The sequence below is a fragment of the Dermochelys coriacea genome, chromosome 10 (genome assembly GCF_009764565.3).
Source record: "Dermochelys coriacea isolate rDerCor1 chromosome 10, rDerCor1.pri.v4, whole genome shotgun sequence".
NCBI classification, from domain to species: Eukaryota; Metazoa; Chordata; order Testudines; family Dermochelyidae; genus Dermochelys; species Dermochelys coriacea.
This window is the reverse complement of record NC_050077.1, coordinates 6,983,491-7,007,907: the sequence shown is the minus strand read 5'-3', so window position 1 is coordinate 7,007,907 and position 24,417 is coordinate 6,983,491. Positions and strand designations below refer to the sequence as shown.

Below are 24,417 nucleotides of genomic sequence, written 5' to 3'. Positions count from 1 at the left end.
CCGCTGCTTTCTCTGGGGCTGGGCAGGGAGCGGCGGGATGATGGGTGACAATTCCACCGCTGGATCAGTTACTCCTCCGCAGCCATTCAATGTTGCTGACATTATTGTCATCGTGGCTTATTTTGCCTTGAACGTGGCTGTAGGGATATGGGTAAGAGGGTTTTTGTTTAATTAATTTTCCTGTTATGTGCTTATATCTTTGCAATTTCTGTCTCCTCTCTCAGGACGGGTTTCTCAAGTGCCATCTGAAAGGATCAGGAACCTTGTTTTTGAAATCCTAATTTAGTTAATTGTTTTGTTTTGCTGTTGCACCTTAGCAACGTGCCTTTCTGGACTTGAGCCTGCGAGGTGCTGTGGACACTTAGGTTCCACTCACTCCATCCCAAAGTACTTTGCAAACTAAGGCCCTGATCCTGCATTTGGGTCCACCCGCCTGGCTTGGATTGCAAGATAAGGACCTGCACTCCTGATCCTGCAACCTAGTAATCCTCAAACAATGAAAAAGGGCTCCTTATGTGAGTAGGGGCTGCCGGATTGGGCCCCAGACCACTCCGGTGGATCGCAGAGAGCTGCAGCCTGATTATCAGAGGGGCTGAGCACCTTCAGCTCCAAATAACTTTCAGGGGTAGCTGAGCACCTTGATAATCAGCCCGTTCCTACATATCCTGCACCACAACAGGATGGAGAGAGGAAATTTTGGCCCAGGGAAAGCTACTCTTACTAAAAATGTCTTGGTTTCTCAAATCTTCTCTGAGAGACCCCAACAAACTGGAGAAAGCTCGGTTTATCTGCATAGAAAGGGCTGAGTCAGCCCAACTAAAATTTGAATCTTGCAGCTTTCAGAACATGTGAAAAAGGATCCTGCCTTGTAATGTGTCTGCTGGGATCTATTGCTCCTGGGATGTAACTGGAGATGCTTACCTGGAAGAGGCCTGAGAGGTTCTAAAAAATTTTCAGAGCATGACCCACATTTTAATACAGAATCTGTTTCATGGTCACCTCCCTTCCCCTTCATAATAGTACCGACCCACACCTTCCATCCCTGGCATAGCGGAGTCTTCTATTTCAGGTGCTTCTATCTAATCTTATTTCCAATGTGCCCAGGACTATACTCTGTAGGTGACAAAATACTGTAACATCCAATACATAAGGCAAAGATACGTTGAACAGCCCCTGGAGAGACTGTTTTTAGGGTATTTATCCCTTATGCCTTTGACTTTAAGAGCTAGGGATTATTTCTAATTGCGCTCATTGAGAAATGCTGTCTGAAAGATGTTCACTGGACTTGAGTGTTTAAAGTTAAGCACGTGCTTAAGTGTTTTGCAGGACTAGGGCCAGAGTACTCAGCGCCTTGCATGGCTGAGTCTTAAGAAGGCCAGGACACATGGCAGGTGTGGCCAGAGAGAGTCTGTCCAATAGATCCTACTTTAACAGACACAGATGCATTTGCAAATGTTTTTACCGCCCCTACATAATCCTTAACGGGAAATAATTGTCTATTTTTATGATGCTAATTGCTCAGCGAGACACAAGGTGAGGCCAAGTTAGAGCAGAACAGTGTCTCCTATATGGGAACAAATTGAACAACCTGTTCTACTTGTCTGGGGTCTGATATGTTCGTTAGTCAATCCACACACACACACATGCCCTCAGTAGGATGATCTATGGCTCATGAAAGCACACCCCTCTCCCATTTGAGCTAAAGGAGAAGCTCTGTTAGTTGTGGTAGTATTAGGGGCCTGCTCTAACATCCGTTTCAGTCCATAGAAGGACTCCGTTGACTTCCCGGGTTGTTGAATCAAACCTCAGTCCAGGCAGGGTTCTTCGCCTCTGTTGGCCTCCAGCCATTGGATGTGAGCAGGTCTGAGTCCATCCATTGTTGGATGGTGGTACATCCAGTCCAAGCCTTTCTGCTCAGCACTGAGGCTGAATATGACAATCTTCTATGATTCCATGGTCACTCTTGCCTGATTGGCTCTATCCTGCTCAAGGAGCTGCCACAGCTGTCATATAATCATATGGCCTAGTAGCTAGTGCACTCAACTTGGACTCAGGAGACCTGGGTTCTAGAGCCTGCTCTAGCGCAGGCCTGCTGGGAGACTTGAGCAAGTTTTTTCACCTTAGTTTTCTCATCTGTAAAATGGGATAATGATGCTGCCCTCATGTGTAAAGCTCTTTGCAATGTACTTATGAATAGCTCTAGATAAGAGCTAGGTGGTGGTGTTACAATCATCCCTCCGTCACATGGCTCTTGCTAGCCATCCAAAGGCTCCTGCCCCTTGGTTGCTCTCCAGGATGGTTTTACGAGAGCAGGTCTGCTTTCTTTCCATGCTGATCTCCTTTTCTTCTCAGTCCTCATGCAGGGTGAATAGAGATACGCTCAGTGGCTACTTCCTTGCTGGCAGGAGCATGGCGTGGTGGCCTGTAAGTAGATGCCAGCTCTCTCACTCTGGCTTCTCTTCTGTTCCTTTATGCAGGACAGTTCCCAACAGTTGGGTCTCACACTTGGGTGTCTGTTGCAGAGCCATTGCCCCTATGAAAAGGAAGGAAGTGGGGTCTCTGGAGCAGTGGTGGCCCATGCTGTATCAACCCACCATCACCTCCATTGCCCAGGGAAATGGAGCTAATATTATCACTCTTCATATATCAGGGAGTTGCAATCTTCTGCTGGGTGTAGCTGCCTCAGTACCTGGATTGCTACATGGGATACCTCTTGTAATACACTCAGTTCAAACACCTTGCGATGAATCACTAGGCATTTCAGATCATGCCCCATGATGCATAACACAGGAACACACTGGATTCTCACCCAGGAGGCAGCCAGCATTAGCCCGCCCCTGCCTGACTTGGAGCTACGTCTCATTTCCCCAGTGGTGGGGTCCCTCTTTGCTGCTGCCCCTCTGAAGATCTGTGATCTGTTGGGTCCTGCCAACCAGGACTCAGACTCCAGATCAATGGGATCTGTGCTTAACCTACCACTGCTCGGACGGCTTGGGGGGGATCCAAGCCTCGTGGTCTCTTATGAGATTTCCCCGTAGGCCAGTCTAAGCTTGGGTAGGGGCATTTGGAGCAGCAAGATCTGAATTCTGTCCCCGCTGTTGCCAAGCAGTCGTGTCTGGTTATGACAGCAGTGTGGTGACTCCCGCAAAGTCATAGGTGGCCCCAGATTTGTTACAACCAATATATTAATTCCACAGTTCGTTCTTGTCTAGAAATGCAGGTGGCTGATCCCCTTCCCCGTTCCCCTTCCTTACGGCTCAGGTCTGGGCAGCATTGCCCGGTAATGGCATTTCTGCACTGTGGCAAATGCAACGACGTGTGATTCTCTGACAAGTGTTTGCATGAGGAAAAGAAAGCCCTGGGCTCCCAAATGCCTCCCAACAACAAGAAATTTGGTTAGCGGTCTTGTGAGTGAGTATGTCCCAGGGCGCCTCTTCTAGCCCATGGGCCCTTTAAAACTGGAAGCTGTCATTGCGCGTCACAGGCCTGCTGACTACAGGAAATCATACAAGTCTTCCTGGCTCTTAAGTAGGGGAGCAGATGCTCCTAGGAGCTGGCTGGGCTCTGAGGAAGGGAAGACCTGGACACAAGCGCTAGATGAAACCCTGAGGGGCAATGAGATTGCTTGAGTGGCTGTGTGTTGTTTTGGATCCTTGCTTCTAAGGCAATAGAGCAAAGCCCTGAGCAAAGGAGCTGGAATGGTGCCCTTGTTTGGAGCATGGCTTTGTCTTCTTTGGCTGGTGGATCAGCCCCTCCAGCTTACCTCGTGGCCAAGCTGGCTCCCTGCAGTTTGCTGGGCGCTGCCTCCTGCCCTATGCCATCCAGGTGAACCCTGGTTGAAACCCATTCAGCTAACACGGGTTCCATTGGCAGCATAGACAGAGCCACACTGTTCTGCTTCAAAAAGCAGGTGCTTGCTGTTGCCTGATTTTTAGGGATTCATATTCTTGTTTATGTAATATGGGTTACAGGCTCACCAATTGATCCGATCAGAAGATAATAAGGTTCTTGTCCCAGAATCACGGATGTATGACTCAGCTGAGAACCAAATTCAGCCTTGCAGACTTTTCTGGACATAAATGGAATAATAATCAAATGGAAAAGTAATCAATCAGAATGACAAAGGAAATAATATTGTCCTAGAGGTACATGTGGTACTATACATCATAAAACTTCCTAGATTAGCATACACTCACCCTTCCTTGGTAAGCTGGTGGTAAGAGACGAAGGATCAGCCTCGCCTCTGGCATGCCAAGAGAGTCTGATGGTCCAGGTTCCTCAATTCTTGATTGGGAGGTGCAGAACTAAGGAGAAGTTAGAGAGCTGAAAGACTATAGAAGCTAAAACTAACCAACTAATTAACATGGTGGTTTGCCTGTCTTATTGAGCCTGACCACTATGTGCCCACCTTCTGTGTCCAAACTTAATTTCCTCACACACAAAATATCGCTTACACTCTAGGCTGGCATGTTCATACCTATTAATGACCATTAGCTCATCCTCACATCTCTCATTTCTGACCTTACTGGTTATTTCCACATTCTTTGCGGTGTACTTGCTGAGCTTAAAGAGGCCATAACTTAGGTAGCCATCTATCTATGCCAGAAGTCTAACTTGCTTTAACTCATCCTCACTGACCTAGGCTAAAGGCCGCGAACACATGTATGCTAACTTGCTTTAGCTCAACATACAGAGTGTGGCCCATAGGGTCCTTGCGGAATGGCCAAAAATGCTCTAGCCCAAATCCATAAATCTATTAAAACAAACAATCAAGCCCATAAGAGAAGATATATAAGCAAGCAAGAAGGCTAGCCCTATGGGATACATAGCAAAGATGTTGTTGCCTAGCTAAGCTGTGCCTGCTAACGGCACCTCCTTGCTTTTGGCTTGCAGATTGGAGCCTCCCTCTTTGCCAGCAGTGAAGGATCAGGGCTCTTTATTGGACTGGCTGGGACTGGAGCTGCTGGGGGAATTGCTGTCGCTGGCTTTGAATGGAATGTGAGTCACTTTGCCTTATTAATCAGTCACTGGAGCCAGCAGGGACACACAAAGCCTTACCCATCTAATGGGGCATGGACATAACCCCATTAGGGCTGATGGGAAAATGTGCGTAACCCATGCTAAGCTCTCTGTATCCCATTATAGGCGCGGCCACATATAGATGTTTAGGAGCCTGCTGATGTACCTGGTGCTTTAGTTCATCCCCTAGGAGCTCATGCTTCCAGATCCAGAGATCCCAAGTCCAACCCCTGAAGATGTCCCGACTGGGGATGTTACGGCAAATTGATAGACCAGAAACAGGCTCCCTGGTTTTCCAAGCATTTTTCCAGAAGGGGGTTGGGCTCTGCATTAACGTAAGGTGTTAACATGAAATCTCTGGTCATCTAGGGAGTCAGCAATGCCAGGTGCTAAGCCCTGAGATGGGGAGTGTCCATAGAGGAGTTCTGTATCCCACCCTCAGACACACCCATGTTCCACGGAGCCCATGTCGATCAGAGTGTGCATCTCAGGGCAGGGCTGGGCCCAGCTCGGGCCTCCTGCATGGGACCCAGTGATGTTGCTAATATGAAGCTGGACACCCTGCTGCGGACAGAATAGTGATTTATCAGACTGTGCTGTGCCCCTGCTTCTCTGTAGGCTACTTATGTCCTGCTGGTGTTGGCCTGGGTGTTTGTACCAGTCTACATCTCCTCGGGGGTAAGTACAGTCAGAGTCTACCAGACACAGCCGGACAGTATCTGGTAACGGCTATGATAGTGGGACTGTCACTGGCTGGCTGCGACACAGATCCTGCCCTGAGGAAACCCTAACCCTGGGTGAACTCTGCTGTCTTTGCCTGAACCTGTGTGAAATAGACCCCACCAGCCTGCAGGATGGGGTCCACGACACATACCTGGGCAGTTCTGATTCCACCCAGGAGAGAGCAGAGGGGTATGTGCGTGCGCACATGTGGCATGGTTCCTTATGTGCAAACGGTGATTCCTCACTGAGGTGGTGATATTAACCATGTTCCTATTTCTGATTATATTGATACTAACAATGACTCTGTGGTGGTGCCACGATGCCTGCAGTGAAATCAGGCCTCCCACTCGTAAGCCGAGCTCAGTTCCTAGACTCATTGGTTAATTTCAGGATCTTAGAGGCTGAGGGGCTTTTATAGCTTTGGCAAGGGGTACAAGACCCTAGATAGACTGGCTTTGTGTAGGGCCCTATGAGAAAACAGAGGGATGGGTCCTAGGTATCTCCCTCCCTGCCTGGCACCAAGCCCCACTCCTAGCCCCATAGCCTGCCTGCTGGTGTCCTTTGGAGTGCAGCGTGTGCCTGCGTGCTGGGTGGCATGTCTTTTGTGGAGGTGAAAGCTGTGTTTGCCTGAGGCTGCTAGGCTCCCCACAAAGCCCCCTTCCCCATCCCACCCTGGGTTAAGAGGGAGTGCAGCCATTCCTGGGCTCGTTGGGCAAAGGGAGGTGTCACTAGGTCCCTCAGGCACAGAGCTCCCATTAGCCAGGCTGGTGTTTCCCCATTCTGACTTGGGCTGCAGCTGCCTTTGGCAGGGGGCTGCCATGCCATGCAGTGACCGTGGGGCATACCTGCATCTCTACCTCTCAGATTGTCACCATGCCAGAGTATCTCCAGAGACGGTTTGGAGGGGAGAGAATCCGGATGTACCTCTCAGCCCTGTCACTCCTGCTCTCTGTCTTCACCAAAATATCGGTGAGTAGCCAGGACTCTGTATTGCACTGACGGCTCTGAAACACTGGGTGTCCTAGAAGGCATCTGTCTGGTGCTCTCTGTCACTGAACACCTGGGCAAAAGCCATGCAAACAATCAAACCTGTCCAGGAGGGGCTTGGCTGCTGTGATGGTGTTTAGGGATTTGATTTCCAGCCAGTAGAGAGTTAACTCTGTACTCAGGCCTCTGAGGGAGAGCAGGGCTCTGGGAGGGAGCCCCGGGGATGCTATAAAAGCAGCTGTTGGAGGTCATATAGGACGCAGAGCTGAACACGCAGGAGTTAGAAGAGTTGGGAATCAGTGAGGGGTTGTCTGTACGCCAACAGTTAGGCCCGTCTACACTAAAAAGTTAAGTTGACCAAGCTGATGTAGACAGTGCTAGGTTGACAGAAGAATTCTTTTGTGGACCTAGCTACTGCATCTCGGAGAGACACGTTAACTGCTGGGAGAACTGCTCTCGTCACTAAGTGAGTGGCTACACTGAAGTGCTCCATTTGAGTTACTGCACTGAAGCGAGCCCAGCTGGAATGGGAGTAACTACACTGGCACCACACTCCTCTGGCTACACTGAGTGATGGGGTGAGCAGAATGATTGGGTTAGCGGCTGAGGAGTTCTACCTCAAGCTGCTGTGTCCCCACTGCATCACTAGCTCTAGAGCAGAAGTTCCCAAACGTTTCTTGTTGTGTCCTGCCTTCCAAATCTACCAGCTGCCCCGTACCCCTACCCCTTTCATCGCTGATACTTTGTTTGTTCTTCTTCACACTTCCTGTCTTGAGCCATTGGTCCATATTTCACTGTTAGGTACGTACAGATATAGTGATAGTGTGCTGTGTATATTATCGAACCTCGCTCCCTAAGTTCTGAACTCAGATTGGACGGGTGCTGGGCCCCTGAACCTGCGCTATACGGTGGTTGGAAGGGAGGGCTCCATATGTCAGTGTCTGTGTGTCTCTGTGTTCTCATTGGTACATCCTGAAGTAAATTAACTACCGTATTTTGTATAACAAATTCCCACAGAATTGTAAAGCATCGTCTTGAGTCGCCTATTATGAAAATACAATAAATAAAATAATAAATCCACCATTACACAATTCCTCCCGCATACCTCCCAGAGATGTCTCACGTGCCCCCAGCAGGACATGTGCCACAGTTTGGGGACCACTAATCTTGAGTCAGACGCACTCTGAGCTTCAATCCATCCTCATGGGCCAGCTAGCTTGAGCTCAAAGCACCACTTAACATGAGTTTAGAGATTTTTGTGTGTGGACAGAATTTGGGTTGGGGCAACACTCGCGTCATACTTTGACCTAGTGCTGTAGTGATGACCAGCCCTTAGAAGATGCTCAGTGCTAATAACTAGGATACTTTGTCTTCCAAATGAGAGGCACATTTGTGATGCTGTGGAGAGACTGACGGATAGAGATCAGGATGCCGAACCCACAACATGCTCAGTGCTAACTTGCCCATTCTTGGCAGCCTCAGCAAAGAGGGAAATGGGACTGGGGAACTGAATCCCCCTCTCCCTTGCCTGTCACTTCTCAAGCAGTGATGCTTCCTGCTCATCTGGTAGAAAAATGTAGCTGTGAATGTCAAATGTAGTAGGGAAGAAACCAACAGGGCTCAATGGGAATTAATCTAAAGACCTGTAGAGTTTAATTAAGAGCAAGATCCTTGCCCTGGGGTTTTGAAATCATCCCATAAAATTGAGTTGCAGGGAGAAGGAGCTTTATTGCATTCCACTGGATGGACCAAACACCTGCAGGAAGTGTCTGATTCCCACAGGGTGGGTAAAGCTGAGTCCTGACCTTATTCAGGGTTTCTAGAGGTTTCTAAACCCACACAGAACTTCCTCTCTTCATCCTCCTGGGCTGCTTGATGTATTGTGAGTTTCTTGGGTGTAAATTGACCTGTAATCCGATGACACCAGCCTGGAGCATTGCACCCAGGGGCCAGGCCCAAGGTGCAGAGTAGAGTTGCCTCTTTTGGTTGGCTGTATACCTGGAGGTTTCATCCCATGACATAATCTTTCATTCCTGGAGACTCCAGGTTGATCCTGGAAGGTTGGCAACCCTACTGCAGAGTGACCTGGGACTGCAGGCAGTGAGGGGGGACCCAGATCTGAGCCAAATCCATCCTGCACCCCCCAGAGAGGAAACAAATAGCCGAGGTGCAGAATGGAGGAAGAAATGTGCTGTAGGGCAGTGGTTCCCAAACTGGGGTTCACAAAACGTTACAGGGGGTTCTCAGGGATGAAAGTCTCTAACGGTGGACAGAGCTGTCCCTAGGGACTGCGGGCAGCCCGGGGCCGGCAGCCCGGAGCCCCTGGACTTCCAAGAACTAAGCAGATCAAAGCAAGCATATCTATCACACTGAGGAGATTTAAACTTGAAGACTCTTTATAAGAACTGGAAAGGGAGGTGGATATTTTTTTGCTGTTTTAAAAATTAAATAGGCAACTAGTGTTGGTTTTTTTAAATTATTATGAACAACAAGTTTAAGCTTTGTTGTAACGTGCGTTATTTGCCTGGACTGCTCAAGACCTGAACATTTGTGTAGGAGGAACTCTGTGAGTTGGGTTCTTAACTCCCTTCATGCTGTTTCACATCTGATGCTCCTTGATGAAACATAGGAGCCTTGTCTTATAACAGGCTTATTCCAAGTGATACAAGCTACGAAAGTGAGATCTTGGAAGAGTGTTGCACTTTTCATAATGTAATGAAAATACTGTAAAGATTAATAATAAGCATGTCATAAAAACAAATGTTATATTTTCAAGATCACTGCTTTTATAATTTATACTCTGGGAAAGGAGAAAATCCCTGGAAATATTCATTTTTAGGAGGGAGTTCGCGAGACTTGACATTTTAGTGAAAGGGGTTCACAGGTTGTTAAAGTTTGGGAACCACTGCTCTAGGGGGACAATCCTGCATGACCTGCTGTGATAGAGATTGGATGATCTAATGCCTGGATCTGACGAGGTCTTGGCATATGTACAGGTGAAACAAGAAGCAACTTGCTAGTGGTAACACAGCCTTGCGGGATCTGTGAAGCACTGTACCAAGGGATGTTACTGATGAAATGTAGCTATTGCCCCACCAGAGGGTGCTCACAACCAGTTCACGCTTGTGCCCGCTCTGTGTAGTGTTGCCAACCCTCCAGGCTTGTCCTGGAGTCTCCAGGCATTAAAGATTAATCTTTAATTAAAATGTTGTCATGTGATGAAACCTCCAGAGATATGTCCACCCAAAACTGGCAACCCTAGCTCTGTATGTTCTGCCACTCTGAGCTGGGTGGTGACTGCTGCCCCACTTCTGCCTGTGTGGCATTTCCCAATACTGCCACGGCTTTCCTCCAAAAAGGCTCAGTCCCTGGATTTGCTTCCAGGAACCCCAGGCTTGGCCCCACCCCCAGATGCAGCCCCCTTACTCTTCTCTTCCAGCTCCTGGTGGGGGGCAGGGGTGAGGAGGCGCAGACAGGGGCGCAACCCTCAAAAGTTTGTGGACCGCTGCTCTAGGCAGACTGATAGCTGAGCTGGATATGTTTCAGAGTAGCAACTGTGTTAGTCTGTATTCGCAAAAAGAAAAGGAATACTTGTGGCACCTTAGAGACTAACAAATTTATTTGAGCATAAGCTGGATATATTCATGATAACAGACAGTCCTTTGGTAGGGAGTCCTGGCCTGGAGGGATGAGAGGTTCGTGTGCTAGCCCACTGCACATCCCAGCGAGAACTGGCTCCACATGCCGAAGTTCTTGAATTGGGCAGATGTGTGATAGCTTTGGAAGGACTCGTTTGCCATGGGAGCCGAGCACTTCAAGTCCTGTTGTGACCTGTCAGGCAGATCTCCAGGTGTACTGTTTCCTTGGGCTGAACATATGTTTTCCTTGTGCCCGGGGGTGGGGTGGCGGCGGGAGGGGGGGAATGGGACGACCATAGTTTGGGACCTGACAGTTCTGCAGAGTGGCCCACAGCTGCACATGTATTGTGAGGGATCACACCCTGAGTTTGAAAATGTGTGGACTGTTTCAGAGCTGTGGTGGGGAGACAGCAAACTCTGAGGGCCACTTGAAAATACAGGAGGTACTTCGGCTTGTAAGACTGGGATATAGCCCAGGCTGGAGGATTCCAAAGAAGATGAACTTTGCACCTTCAAGTCACTCATTGGGTTCTCCCTGCCGGGCACAGATTATATCCGTGTGTCTTGAAACCTTTGCTGTTGTTTTGGTGTTTCTCTCCACGCCTGGGCTTAGTGTCTCAAGCCCTGAGAGTCGCTCCCCATCCTGTCTCTTCTTTGCTAAAGCTGTAGCTCCTCAAAGATTTACTGTTCCTCCATTCCACCACAGTTGTGCATTGTGATTACTGGTGAGTCTCAGCTGGTCTCTGACTCACTCAGAATGCACTTGTAAAGACACTCACCTAGACCAGGAGATTACATTGGCTGCTTGTATAACCCACCCACCTCCTGGGTGTGAGGTTCTGTCCTGTCTAGTGGCCCCAAGACCACTTAGAGAGAGAAATTAATGAGTCTGCTCTACAGCCTTAGCTAACAGCCATGTAGTAGAGGCTCATGCACTAAGCTCCAGAGGTCCCAAGTTCAATCCTGCCCATTACACTTGCTCCATTTCTGGTGCATTTGGATCCGATAGTTGTTGCCAGCCATATGTTGGGATGAATGTTTGCAGGCACACAGGGACAAACTGACCCATTGTCCTGCCTCCTACATGGACTGCTGCGGGATGCTTTAGAGGAAAGCGCGAACCTACAATGCACCCAGCTAAGCAATTCTATCCCATGGGGGAAATTTCTTCCTGCCCTAGCTGGTGCCCTGAACATGAAGGTCAATAGCTCTATAGCGATTTTCCTAGCTAGCACGTGCTGTTCTCGTGCATACGTCTGGAATACCCTGCACCACAAAGTTGAGAAGCGGTGTCCCCAGCACGCCCTTTTCCCAACAAAACATCCCCTCGTGCTCTTGTACCTACCGCATATGGGCGCACAGCTCTTGTTCTGACACAGCATCTGTGTGGGGAAGTGAGCCCTGCTGAGTGCTGCTGTCAAAACCAGTGTCATGCCCACTAAGAGTGCGTCTTTGTCTCCCCCTAGTGGCTGGTCCACCAAAGACAGTGGTTTTCAACCTGCGGTCCATGGATCCCTAGGGGTACGCAGACTATCTCTAAGATTTCCAAAGGGGGCTGCACCTCCATTTGAAACTTTTTAGGGGTCCACAAATGAGGTTGAACACCACTGACCTAAGAGATATATAAGGCTGCTACTACTTCATCATCCAAGGGATTGTCTTTTAGCTCAAGCAGTAGAAGCTGATGCTTTTCGTGCTGAAGTGTGGCAGGTTCAAATCCTACTGCCAACTCAAGTGGGGTGTTAGACTTCAGGCACTCAGGATGGGCTTCTCAGGGGTCTTTGTCCCCAGCTAGTAGATGGCATCCTATAAGAATATACTGGAGCACCCTATCTGGGCTGGGCAGCACACTGTGGGTATCGGCCTGCTTTAAAGATCATGTATGGTCCCTGGCTGCCGCATTCCAGCGACATCCTGGCTTCACCAGGGCCACGGGGTTTACCCCATTAAATCCAAATCCTGCCTTGCGCCTGATTTCTCTCTTGTGCAGCGCTGACGGCATTGGGTAAGAGCCAGCTTCCAAGTGAGGTCACTCATGGGTGCAGGGAAGGGCAAGCCTCCTGCCAAGGCCGTAGGGCCTGACTTCAAAGGCTTTGCCCTGCTTTTACAATGGAATTGACTTGTCTTGTGAATGGTTCAGGCTTGCTTTTAATGAGCTTGTTTTTGTCTTTGGGACGTCTTATTAACAGTCACATGTTCTCTCATTGTTTGCTACGCTAGCAAAATTACAAAGCAGGCAGAGATGCCATGGCCTCTTCAGAGCCAGGAATTAAAGGCATTTGCCCCAAGTGTAGCTGGCAGCAAACACTGTGAGACCTTAAGGAACCCAGGAGGAGCAGTTATGAAATCTGCTCTCCAAGGCTGGATCCTACCAGTCGGGCGAGGGGGCAAAGTGGAGGCTTGCTGGGGTGGGGTCACTCCCAGGAATGGCAGCTTAGAAGCTGGCAAGTGCGGACATGAAAGACGGTAAATCATTCTGGAGAAGAACATTGGGAGCTCCAGGGAACATGACGGACAATGGCCCCTGTAATCCCAGCTTCATGCTGGGATGCAACTGTGGTTGGCGGAAGCTGATGGTTCTTCATGCTCTTACCAATGGAGAATGACCCTCTAAATTAATAATACCTTGTGCTGGGACTAGTAGCTTAGGGAGTGTGACTGGTATCTTCCCCTCCTTAGAGTCTCAGGGTGGAGCACAGCCCTGGGTATTGTTATTTATTATTGGTGAATTTCTGCTGATCTCTGACCATTGCAGTGGAATTGCCTAGTCCAGGAGATGATGCTGGCATCTGGTGCCATTCCTGGGGGGCTGGATAAGATAGCTGACCCAAAGTCCTATTAGGACTTAGTTGCGGCTTTGGTCATGTGTTCTCTGTGGAAAGGTGCCCACATCAAGCACAGCCAGTATTCAGTGCCACCCACCTTGCCAGCCTCAGCAGAGAATCCAAGATCTTAATGGAAACCTAGGTACTAACCTGGCCTCTCCTTTAGAGATGGCCTGGCCAAAATGGAGTTGAGGCAAATTTATAACCTAGCTAGAACATTAACTAAAACACCGACCATGAATGGGCCACAGCCTCGTTTGGTGTAACTCAGCAGAGTGTGATTGACTCCAGCACAGCTCGGTAGACGTTAGCAGAAGTTCTGGCCCCAGCCTGGGCATTACATCATACGGTCATTAGTTACGAACCTCACAGCTGTTCGTTAGAGTCAAATATTTGTTCAGTTAGGGGACAATCCTGGTTCCCCTCCCTGAGGCTCTTGGCTGCTGTAGAAGGCTGCAGTAATGGCCATGGAGGGACTCCTTGGCAGACTGGTAGGAGGATTCCTTCTTGCTTACCCCCATGTCCTTGGGATGCTGCAGAGAGAGATACGCAATGCAGAGCCCAATTGCTTGGGCTGGGCACCGGTGCTGGATCTGTGTCTTAGGCACCGAGACCAGCAGCAGCTCACATATCTCCAGCAGGGATGAAGCCTGGCAGGTCTAGCCAGGGGGCTGATTCCATGCAGCTCGGGAGAACGTGTTGTGGACACTGTTTGGGAGATAAGGGAGGGACACGCGTTGTTCTCTAGTCCTGGCTAGCTGACTCCCGGGAATGTCAGACAGGTCTGGTTCATTCTTGTCACCCAGTGTGAGGCTGGGCCCACGTGGCTGCGGTTTGCATCTCGCCCTCGGAGAAGCCTTGGCCTTGAGCTTGATGAGCTAGATCTTGCCCTCGGTTCCATCCACACAACCCAGCCGCTAATCCCATGGAGAACGTGGATGCCCCGCTTTGCTGAGGAGGATTGGACTACACCCCAGCACCATGTGTAGCCAGGACCCTCCTGATTAAATTGGCAGGAGTCCCACCGGCTTGCAGAATATTCACAGGCTGCATTCGTGAAGATCCCCTGGGGCTGGGTCTTACCGAGACCACCTCCTCTCCTAAATTTTTCAAGTTAAAGGCCTTGTTGATCTGGGACTCTTCCAGTAATGTCTGTTGGGCAAGTCCGGCTCCCACTGAAATACTGCAGGCATGTTGGAGATCGTGCTGGCGAAGGAATGACTCCTGCATCCGGGTTCTGTATTGCAGCGAGAGGTGCTACAATCCCCCATGACCTGCGGAGCTTGTGGCTCTTCCTGCTCCTTCCACCATCCTGTTTGCATTTCTGGGACAACTTCTCCTTCCTCCTTCCCTTGCTCCAAACAGAAGGCACTGCCCCTCTCAGGCCAGAAGCTGAGATCCTGCTGTGGAAAATGCTATAGAAAGTTTGCAAGGGGTTGGGACATGAATTATTATATTTAGCCCTTTCCTCTATCGATCTCTGTGCTTTCTCAGGCTGGGTGAGCGAGTGTGGTTATCCATGTTGTACTCACAGGGAAACTCACTTGCCCAAGGTCACCCAGCAGGGACTGGAATAAAAGCCAGGTCTCTTGGCCCCTTGTTTGCTGCCTCCCAGGGCCAGTCTGGTCTGGGACCAAGTTTCATCCTGGAAAGGGTCTCTTACTAATAACCACCTCTCGCCCTTTGTCAGCAGGTCTTCCTATGACCTCTCTGAAAGGCTCTGCTTTGGAGGCCTGACTAACTGGGGGCTGGCACAAGGAGATATAAACTACACCTCCTGCACCAGCCAGGCTGACTTTCACCTGAAAAGGGCTGAGATCCTTAGCTGGGATAAATGGGTGTCCATGGAGTTGGGCTGATTTGCACTAGCTGAGGATCTGGCCCTACATTTTTAACTAACCTCCCACTTATCTTTCCATGCATGCTCTCCGCTGGGCAGTGGGAAGTCTTCCATGGGTGGCCATTGGTTTGGGTCCTTCCGTCCAAGTCCCATGGAGCCGCGTGATTCGAATAGAGTGTGACACTAGGAATGAGCTGAGCCCAACGTGGTTCGTCAGAACCCGTGTAACTCTGGGCCAGTCCCCTGTGTTCCCTTTCCCGTCGCCGCTGGGTATCTAGAGAGTTGGGCCAAGTCCCCTGTGAGTCCAGCCAAGTGCAGGGTCGGTGACGCTGAAACCACTTGTGATGGTTCAGCCTTCTGACCAGCTGTGATGCCACAGACGAATAAGGCTCGGCTGGACGGTGCCCTGGAGAGAGCTCTCCATGTGGGTGGGCAGGCCTCTCCCAGGTGTTCCGGCACAGCTGCAGGGCTGGGGTTCCTCAACGCATCTTGCTGCAATCTCATAGCAACGTCTCCTCCTTGTGCTCCAGAAGCTGGGCTCGCAGAACCGCCGGTGTGTGTTAGAATGGCTCCTTTGGCTGATCTCAGCATACACCCAACCCTGGGGGCTGCAAATCTGGTGTGGTGGCTAGAGCAGGGGACTGGGAGTCAGGGTTGCTGGGTTCGATCCCTCACTTTGCTACTCTTTGCTGCCCAACTGCAAGCAAGACTCATTGCCGCTGAGTGCCTCAGTTTCTCCATCTGTCAAATGGGTATAATCCTTAATTAGCTCTGTGGGGGGGTTGAGCTCATTGTTGGCTCTGAGATCCTCGGATAAGAGGTGCTATAGCAATATAGACCTAGTGATTCTTCTAGTGTTTGCACTCAGCCTGTTTGCTCCTCTCCTGGCGTGGATCCTATCTGTGGTATGCTTGGCATGAGATTCATGCCCCCCCTGCCCCCCCGGTGCCATTTGCCCATGTGAGCGCCCCAGCTCGTGGCCCACCGCCCCACTGGGGATGGCCCGAAGCTCAGACAGGTTCAGCGTCCCACCCCAGCTGGTGGGGAGCGGGGATCTGGGAAATGGCTTGGCAGGCTTTTCAAAGGTGGCAGCGGCTGCCAAGGGAACAAATCCAGTCAAGCAAAGAGGGATAGACCGGCCCTCCCCCATTACTGCACATGTCATGTGTGCCCGCGGGCCTGCCGAAGGGTGGTAGAGATGGCAGATGAGTTTGCTGAGTAGACAGAAAACAGGAACTGAGGGGAAGAGCTGAGCTGTGGCGCAAAGCTCCTGCTGGCTCTGGATTTGAGGGCTCCCCTCCAGCCATCTCTAGGTTCAGGGTTTATAGGGGAGTCTAGATGCTGCACAGCCTCTGCGGCACCTTGCCACCGGCGGGGAGAACAACTCCCGTGTGTTTCCTGGGCTCCCTTTTCTCCTGGGGGCGGTGCCCTCTTCTACTCTGCCTCCGGCTCTCCCCAGCCACCATGGCCTCTCTTTGGGACCGGCCCGATTGGTGGATGTTGCAAAGATGAGGCAGCTTAATGGCCTTTCATGGCAGAACTGAGTGCCTGGCCCGGGGACTGGGAGCAGCCCACCCCTCTTGTCCGCCTGGTCCGTCCTCCCCTTGGTGCTGCACCAAGCTCGCTGTCTTCCAGGCATGGGTGTGCCACAGGTGAGAGACTCCAAGGCGTTGGGGCTTTGTGCGTCTTATCAGGAGTTGTGCATAACTGGGAATTAGCGTCTCTAGTTCCGAGGTAGCTGAGCTAGTGACCCCACCAAGGTAGTCTCCTCTCTCCAGAGCACCAGGGGACAGATCCCGCTCTGAGAGTATGACCTGCCCTTAGCCTGAAACAACAAAGATGTGAGGCAGTGGCATGGGGGAGTCAGGGCTCCCGGGTTCTGCTCCTGAATCTTGGCTGACTTGCTGCGTGACCTTGACTGAGTCACTTGACCGGGCCCTGCCTCAATTTCCCCTCTGGCGCTCACCTGCCTGTCAGGCTTAATGAGTGAATGTTTCTAGAGTGCTTTGAGATCCTCGGCTGAACGTAGCGCGAGGAGGAGAGTGTGCTAGTGAGGAGTTACATACCCTGGGGAGATGCTGAATCTGGCTGGGTCCAGTTCTGCACTGACCATCTGTCTTCTCAGCGGTAGGGTCAAAAGTGGGGCAGGGAAGAGGAGTAAATGGGTTAGTGACAGGCCTGATCCTGGCAGTTGCTGACCACCCTTAACTCTCCTTTGTTCTCAAGGGAATGGGGGCACGCCAGCGCCTGGCGGGATAATAATATTCCCGAGCTTTTCTATCGCACTTGTCCTCCAGACGGTTGGTATCATTAGCCTCATTTTACAGCTGGGGAAACTGAGGCACAGAGCAGTCAACTGATTTGACCAAGGTGCCCCCAGCAGGCCAGCCCCAGAGCTGGGAACTGGAACCCAGGAGTCCTGAGTGCCACGCAAGTGCGCTAGTCACTAGACCACACTGCCTCCTCGTTAAGGATTAGACTCCTGTGTGAGAGCGAGAGAGGCTGGGTTGCCAGCCCTGATGACTATCCTACTCTATTTCTCTCCAAAGAGGCCCACTGCGGGGAAGTGGCATTTGGAGCTTCCCTTGGTGTTGCCTGCCCAGCTCAGCCCTGCAGGGCACTACTCGGGTGGGAAGGGCAGGTCAGTCCCCTGGTTAATGCCAGTGGTTCTGTGCTCATCTGAAGCGGGCTGAGACCTCCAGCTCACGTCACGCAGTGCCCATGTGGGGAAGCACTTCCCTCCAGTTGGGTGCATGGAAGAAGGTGCTAAGCTCTGTGGTACCCAGGTTAGCTCTGGGTAGATTGTCCCCATTCCCACCTCTCCGGGTGTGGGCAGGGCATAGCCCTGGGCCTCACCCAAACGCTGTGTTCTTTATTTCACATGCAGACAGATCTGTACTCGGGGGCCCTGTTTGTACAAGTTTGCCTGGGCTGGAACCTCTACCTCTCCACCGTCCTGATGCTGGTGGTCACAGCTCTCTACACCATTGCTGGTAAGCCGTGAAGTGTTGGAGCAGGAAGGACTCAGAGGCTGGCACTCTGCTCGGCACACAGCGCTTACGTTCCACCCCTAGCTCATGAAATACCTCTCGGCTCGTTGGCTCAGGATTCCCTGCCCTCTGCGGCTGCCCTTCCGGACGCTGCCTGCACTCCTGACCGCGCAGCCTTTTTGTAGGTGCGCTGGCCCAGGGAAGTCAGGAGGACGATCGGGGAGAGGGTTGCATGAGTGAGGTTCTAATGTGCAGTAACTTCCGCCCTCTCCAGCATGTGCCTTGGATTCTCTCTTGTGTACATGAACAGGTGCAAACGTGCGCACATGGGGCGGGGCCTATTATTAATGGTCACCATTGTGACATCCCCACACTCTGACCATCCTAAGAGGGTCCAACCCCTTATCTGAAGGGCCTTAGCGAACGCACGTCACCACCAACTTCCCCGCGTGTCGTAATCCTTCGTGCTCTTCGGCTGCAAAGAACGCCGATCTCAGCTCATTCATGCTCAGAGGGGAGGTAGTAACCACTGTTCTCCTTGTTTTACTGGTGGGCTGACCAATGGGATTTCCCCACTCATCCCCAGCCCCACCCCCAGAGCCCTCACCCCCCCGCACCCCAATCCGGAGCCCCCTCCTGCACCTTGAACTCATCATTTTGGGCCCCATCCCAGAGCCCGCATCCCCAGCCCCCACTTTCGTGAGCATTCATGGCCCACCATACAATTTCCATACCCCGATGTGGCCCTCAGGCCAAAAAGTTTGTCCACCCCTGCTCTAAGCTCTATTCGGATGTCACAGTGACTCTCTGGTCCCAAACAAATTGTGTCCGCATGTTTTCTGGTCCATAGAGCATATGTTGGTGTTGGGTATTTAACTCTATGAGCTCAGAGAGTGGGTGGGGTCACTGAGCCATTGAACCAGGAGAACATCTCTTAAAATCCGTGTAATCGAATCGGATGTTATGGGTTATGTGAAACCCAGAAATTTTGCCATGAGATGTGAGTCAATAGCTTCAGACCCTTTTCTACAGCTCAGCTACCTTTTTAAGCCACTGCTCTCCATTGGCCAAATTCCCGTCTCCCTAGGCGAGCAGGCTCAGATCAACCACAAGGATAAAGTGGTTGCTTGGTAAAGAGGGTGTGGAAGGGCTAAGTGCACAGCGCTTGGCTAGACGTTGGTTAATGGGGGACCTGCTAAAAGTGCCAGGAGCTGATGGGTGAGAACACCTGGGGAGGGCACGGAATTGCTTGGAGAGTACAAGACGGGAGACTTGGGGGCAATGGGATAAAAGGAAGAAAAGTGAGGGATCCATTTCTTAGCAGGGCTCATGCGCTGGCTGGAATGGGGTCCACAGCCGAGTGCAGGAAGCCCCGTTGCTGAGTTAATTACAAACAGGGTAAAGCGCCAAGGAATTATTTATTTGTATCCCCGTAGCACCTATGCGCCCCAGACCTGGATACGCACACACATCTATTAATCATGGCTACTGTTCAGACAGCCCCGTTCTGTGACCTTTCTAAGAAGCTCTAATGGACTGAGACCCTATTGTGCTAGGAGCTGTACAAACCCAGAACACAAAGCTGGTCCCTGCCTGAGAGAGAGGACAGTCATCCAGGGGGCACATTCCTGCTTTACTGGGAGAGGAGGATGGGCCAGATGATTGAGCAAGAGGCTGTCTTCGTCCCTGGGGGCTGTCTGTAGAAGTGCAGAGAGGAGTGGGCTAGATCGGTGCCGGGGACTTGGCTCTGGCGCTAAGGAGAGCGCCACTGCCTGGCTGCGGCGTGGCCTTCTGCGCAGGAGCATGAGAACGTGGCGCTCTCGCTTCAGCTCCTATTTCCAGACGAACCCATCCCGCCCCGCCCCATCTCTCCCCTTCCTTTTTATCCCAGGCACTTTGGACTCCTGCTCAGTGCTGATGGCAAGGCCCGGCGCTCAGCCGCCTCTCCACCATCCTCTATGCTTGTGGGGGAGCGCAACACCCTTATGCACCCTGCTCAGCAACTGGAGTATGCATGGCCCCAGCCCATGGGGAGATAGGCAGCCCCATAACCCTTGGTTGCACAGCAGTGAACGGAGCTGGCCCTCCTGTTTTACCTTGGTGGAAGCACTTGCAGGCCTGCCATGCAGGTCTCCTGCTTAGCAGGGATCAATAACTGACGGACACGTCTCCAGGTGAATGGTTCGGGTTTATTGTTGATATTACAACAAAGCCTGGCCCGGTGCCGATTGAGACCCCTGTATCTTGTTCCCATCTCGTGCAGGTGGGCTGGCAGCTGTGATCTACACTGACACTCTGCAGACGCTCATCATGATAATCGGAGCTGTCATCTTAGCTGTAACAGGTAAGGCCAGGGAGCCACACAGATATACCCCCTCCAAGGAAATCTCTTTCCTCGCGTTACTCGAGCAGTCTTAAAAATAAATTAAAATACCTGATCTGAGCGAGTCGGATGCCCAGACGTTTAGGGTGAGCTTCGCCGCTCTGCGGACGGCTAGCAAAAGCCTGCACCACTTATGCTCCCCTGTGGCCATATCCCTATGTGTGCACGCCCTATGGGTCTAAGTGCTGCAGAGAGTTCGTGCTGGGTCTCTGCACTGGGGTGAATTCCCCACCTAGTGCCCTTCTTGTTTAATTGTTCTACGTGACAGGCTCCTGGTATCCATGTGATCGATATAGGATGACAGGCTGGTTAGGTGATTGACTATCAAGTGGAACTTCAAGTTTTTCTCCAGGTAATTCTCAACTGTTGACTCCCCGGGTGTTATTTGGGGCATACCCGGAAAGGATCCACCCACATCAGAATGCAGCTTCCTCTGATCTTCTCTGAAACATGCACAGCAAAAGCCAAGGCATGAGAGAGTCTGCGTTCCATGTGCATGTAGCCAGGGAACTGGGCACTCTCTTCCCTTCCTCAGGGTCTTCCTCTGGCTTTCCTCTAACTTCATTCACAGGCATTTCCAGGTGCTCCTCACAGTGAATTTAGCCTCACAACACCCCTGTGAGGTAGGGAAGTCTCATTCTCCTCCTTTTAGGGACCTGGCACTTAGGCGCCGAAGACTTAAGGCACAATTTTCACAGTTGGGTGTCTACCGGTAGAGCAGGTCTACACCGGGAACGTACAATGGCACAACTACGTCTCTTAGGGATGTGAAAAATCCACCCCCCAAGAGACGAAGCTCTGTTGCCCAACCCACGGCGTAGACAGCGCTAGGTTGACAGAAGAATTCTTGTGTTGAACTATCTGCTGCCTCTCGGAGAGATGGATTGTCTACGCTGCTGGGAGACCCCGGCCCGGGGCTGTAGTGAGTGTCTACACTGAAACACTGCCATTGTGCTGCTATAGCCGTTCGAGTGTACACACCCTAACTCCAAAGTTAGGTACGTCTATGCTGGGTGGGGGGGGTGACAACATGGTGAAGAGTCTCAGAGCCGAAGTAACTGGCCTGATTTCAGAGGTGCCCCCTCCCTCCCCCCCGCCGCGCATACAGCTCAGCACCTATTCTTTGCGGGGGAGGGAAGGACACTGTCTCTGATGCCATGTATTGACAGAAATCAAACCAAAGGCAAACAGCAGCCAAGGCTTCAACTGTACAAAAAGGGGCAGGACAATTCCCCCCAACTAGTAACCGGATCAGAACCACTGTCCTGACCTTAACGGAGGTGCAGATCAAAAAGAGGGCCACAGAGAAAAGAGAACTAAAGGCCCTTGCATACTGCTGGGCATTCGGTGGCACCTTAAAGACTAGCAGATTTATTTGGGCATAAGCTTTCGTGGGTAAAACCCTCCCCACTTCTTCTAATCTTTAAGGTGCCACTGGACTCCTCGTTGTTTTTGTGGATACAGACTAACACGGCAACCCCCTGATGCTGGGTATTGTCACAGGTTTGGAGCAGGCAGCTTAACAGGACATCCTCTATGGATATTGCTTTTTAATCTGGCCCCTGTGCAGGAATGCAAGTTTGGGAATGGCATGCACACAGGTGTGCTACAGTTCACCGTCCGCTCATGTGAGGCTGTCATTCCCAAATGCCTCTTTGTCACACTTTAGTGGCTAGATCACGCATACAGGGTTGAATCCCCTACTGCCACCCAAGTGCAAAATATCTGCTCCTTGAGCTCAAGCAGTAGAGGCCTGTGCTTTTAAATCAGAGGTCACAGGTTCAGTCCCTGCCGACTACTCATTCTGGGCTGTCATTGCAGAAATACTCAACAGCACGATACTTTGAAGAATAGCCTCAAGTCACCAAATCCTGGTGGGAAATACATGACCCACGTGATTGCACAGAGACCGGGTTCGTACGGGGTTCATATAACAAACAGCTACCTCCACCAGGCTGTTCTACAAAAACTGAGCAATGATCACACAGTTGGGAGTAGAACTGGGCAACAGTTTTCATCTGAAATTTTTGACAGTTGAAACATGCAGATCCAAGTCAACTGAAACATTTTGTGAACTTGGGTCGATTTCCGCAAATATTTCCAGTAAAAAAAAAAAAAAAAAAAAAAAAAATCAAATAAAACCCAACCTCCCTAAAAACAATTCCAAAATCTTGAAATGAAAAGTTTTGACGTTTTCAGAAAGAAAGATTTCAGTTTTGGGGGTTGAAATGACTTTTGGTTTTGGAATTTCCTCCCCCCCAATTTTGTTTAATTCCCCCCCAAATTTTATTTAAAAAATGCAAAAATGTGTAAAAAATAAAAAAAAAAAAGTTTGAAATTGAATTAAAATGTTTCAATTAACAAACAATTTTTGAAAAACTGTTTGGAACTGCTAGCAACCCGACCTCACTGTTGTTAGCCCGGTTCTAGATGGGGTAAACTGAAGCAGATCGACCCAGGCCTCTGGGCTGGGATCCCCCTATCCAGCATTAGCCCTGGGCCGGCTCTCCCAAATGTGTGCACGCTCACCCCCTGCAGCACTGATGCAAACAGTCCTTGTCTCGCACATACCTTGTTGTTATGGCTCATGGTATGGTTACCAGGGCATGTCATTGAAATCACAGCCTGAATCCCGGATTCCTTTTGGCATACACCACAAAAACGTTAATCGTGGTGTGTGAACTCATTGGGCATTAATGAGGCAGCTGTGGGACAAATTCTCAGCAGGCCTTCCAAACTGCAACATCCCTTTGTTGGTCCACACCTCCCTTGTGTGCAAATGCCAGCGTTGCTGCATGCAAACTGCTGCCTTTGGAAATACTGCAGGTCCCGGAGCCCTGAGTGCATCTACCTGCTTTCCACTATGATTCAGCATTTGCTAAGTGCCCACACTTATTAGAGAGCATTTAGTGTTGCTTCCCATCCGCCCAGGTCTTTGGCTCACCCGCACCGGGATTAACCAGGTGTGGGCGTGTAGCCACTTTCCCTTTCACAAGGACAGGGAGAGTTTACAAACGCGATCCTCTCCCCAATACGACGGGCCTGTTTTCAAAGTGGTGTTTGCGTGTGAGATGGCTCGAGTCCTCAGACAATGCTCGGAAAACATCCACCTGCCCCTCTGACTGTGGTCTGGGATTGAGGGTCCCAGGACTAAACTGCAGACTTCTGGGGCAGAAGAGACCATCAGGATCATCTAGAGTCTGACCCTCCTGCCCATTGCAGGCTGTAGAACCTCGTCCATCCGCTCCTGTAGTGGGTCCATAAGCTCTGCCTGAGTTACTGAAGTCCCCATCTCGCATGGCCATGGAACTGCACTGAAATGGCAAGACACTGAGGGGGGAGTAATGTGCAATTCTGGGGTGTTTGGATCGGAGTTTAGCCAGGCTCATTTCTGGGCGGGGGAGAAAGCCCCATCCCAGTATCCCTCCCGTGCAGGGAGCCGGGGGTGGGGATGAAGAGGAGAAGGTAGACAGATGGATGTTTTTATACAAGAGCTGCTCATGCTCAAACCAGCAGGAACCCAGGGCAGTTCTGGGCTGTGTCCTGCGGGAGGTCAGACCAACGGATTGCAATGGGTCCGTCTGCCCTTGGAATCCATGAATAAAGTCTGGGCTTGGGGCTGCCATTACCAGAGTGTGAATTCTCAGTAACGAATTCCCAACAAGGATGCTTGTGTTTGGGAGCATCCGGCTTAGGAGTCTGAAGATTCGGACACAAATCCGCAGCAGGCTCGAGTGTGAAAGGCTCATAAGAACATAAGAATGGCCCTACTGGGTCAGACCAAAGGTCCAACTAGTTCAGTATCCTGTCTTCTGACAGTGGCCAATGCTAGGTGCCCCAGAAGGAATGGATAGAACAGGTCATCATCAAGTGATCCATCCCCTGTCGCTCATTCCCAGCTTCTGGCAAACAGAGGCTAGGGACACCATCCCTGCCCATCCTGGCTAATAGCCATTGATCGACCTTTCCTCCATGAATTTATCTAGTTCTTTTTTGAGCCCTGTTATGGTCT

At 50.9% G+C, this 24,417-nt stretch overlaps 1 protein-coding gene across 2 annotated transcripts in view; it reads left to right on the top strand.

The window, feature by feature from the left end:
* The window catches only part of SLC5A10 (solute carrier family 5 member 10), an 83,978-nt gene continuing 59,561 nt past the window's right edge, over positions 1 to 24,417 (top strand). The window contains exons 1-7 of one of the 2 annotated variants that reach the window (XM_038419092.2): positions 1 to 151; positions 2,353 to 2,424; positions 4,894 to 4,998; positions 5,638 to 5,697; positions 6,607 to 6,711; positions 17,920 to 18,025; positions 20,286 to 20,366. In XM_038419092.2, the coding sequence (XP_038275020.2) occupies positions 38 to 151; positions 2,353 to 2,424; positions 4,894 to 4,998; positions 5,638 to 5,697; positions 6,607 to 6,711; positions 17,920 to 18,025; positions 20,286 to 20,366 (643 nt within the window). In that variant the 5' untranslated portion in view covers positions 1 to 37. The remainder of the gene's footprint in view (positions 152 to 2,352; positions 2,425 to 4,893; positions 4,999 to 5,637; positions 5,698 to 6,606; positions 6,712 to 17,919; positions 18,026 to 20,285; positions 20,367 to 24,417) is intronic. The other variant, XM_043493574.1, reaches the window with a different exon arrangement.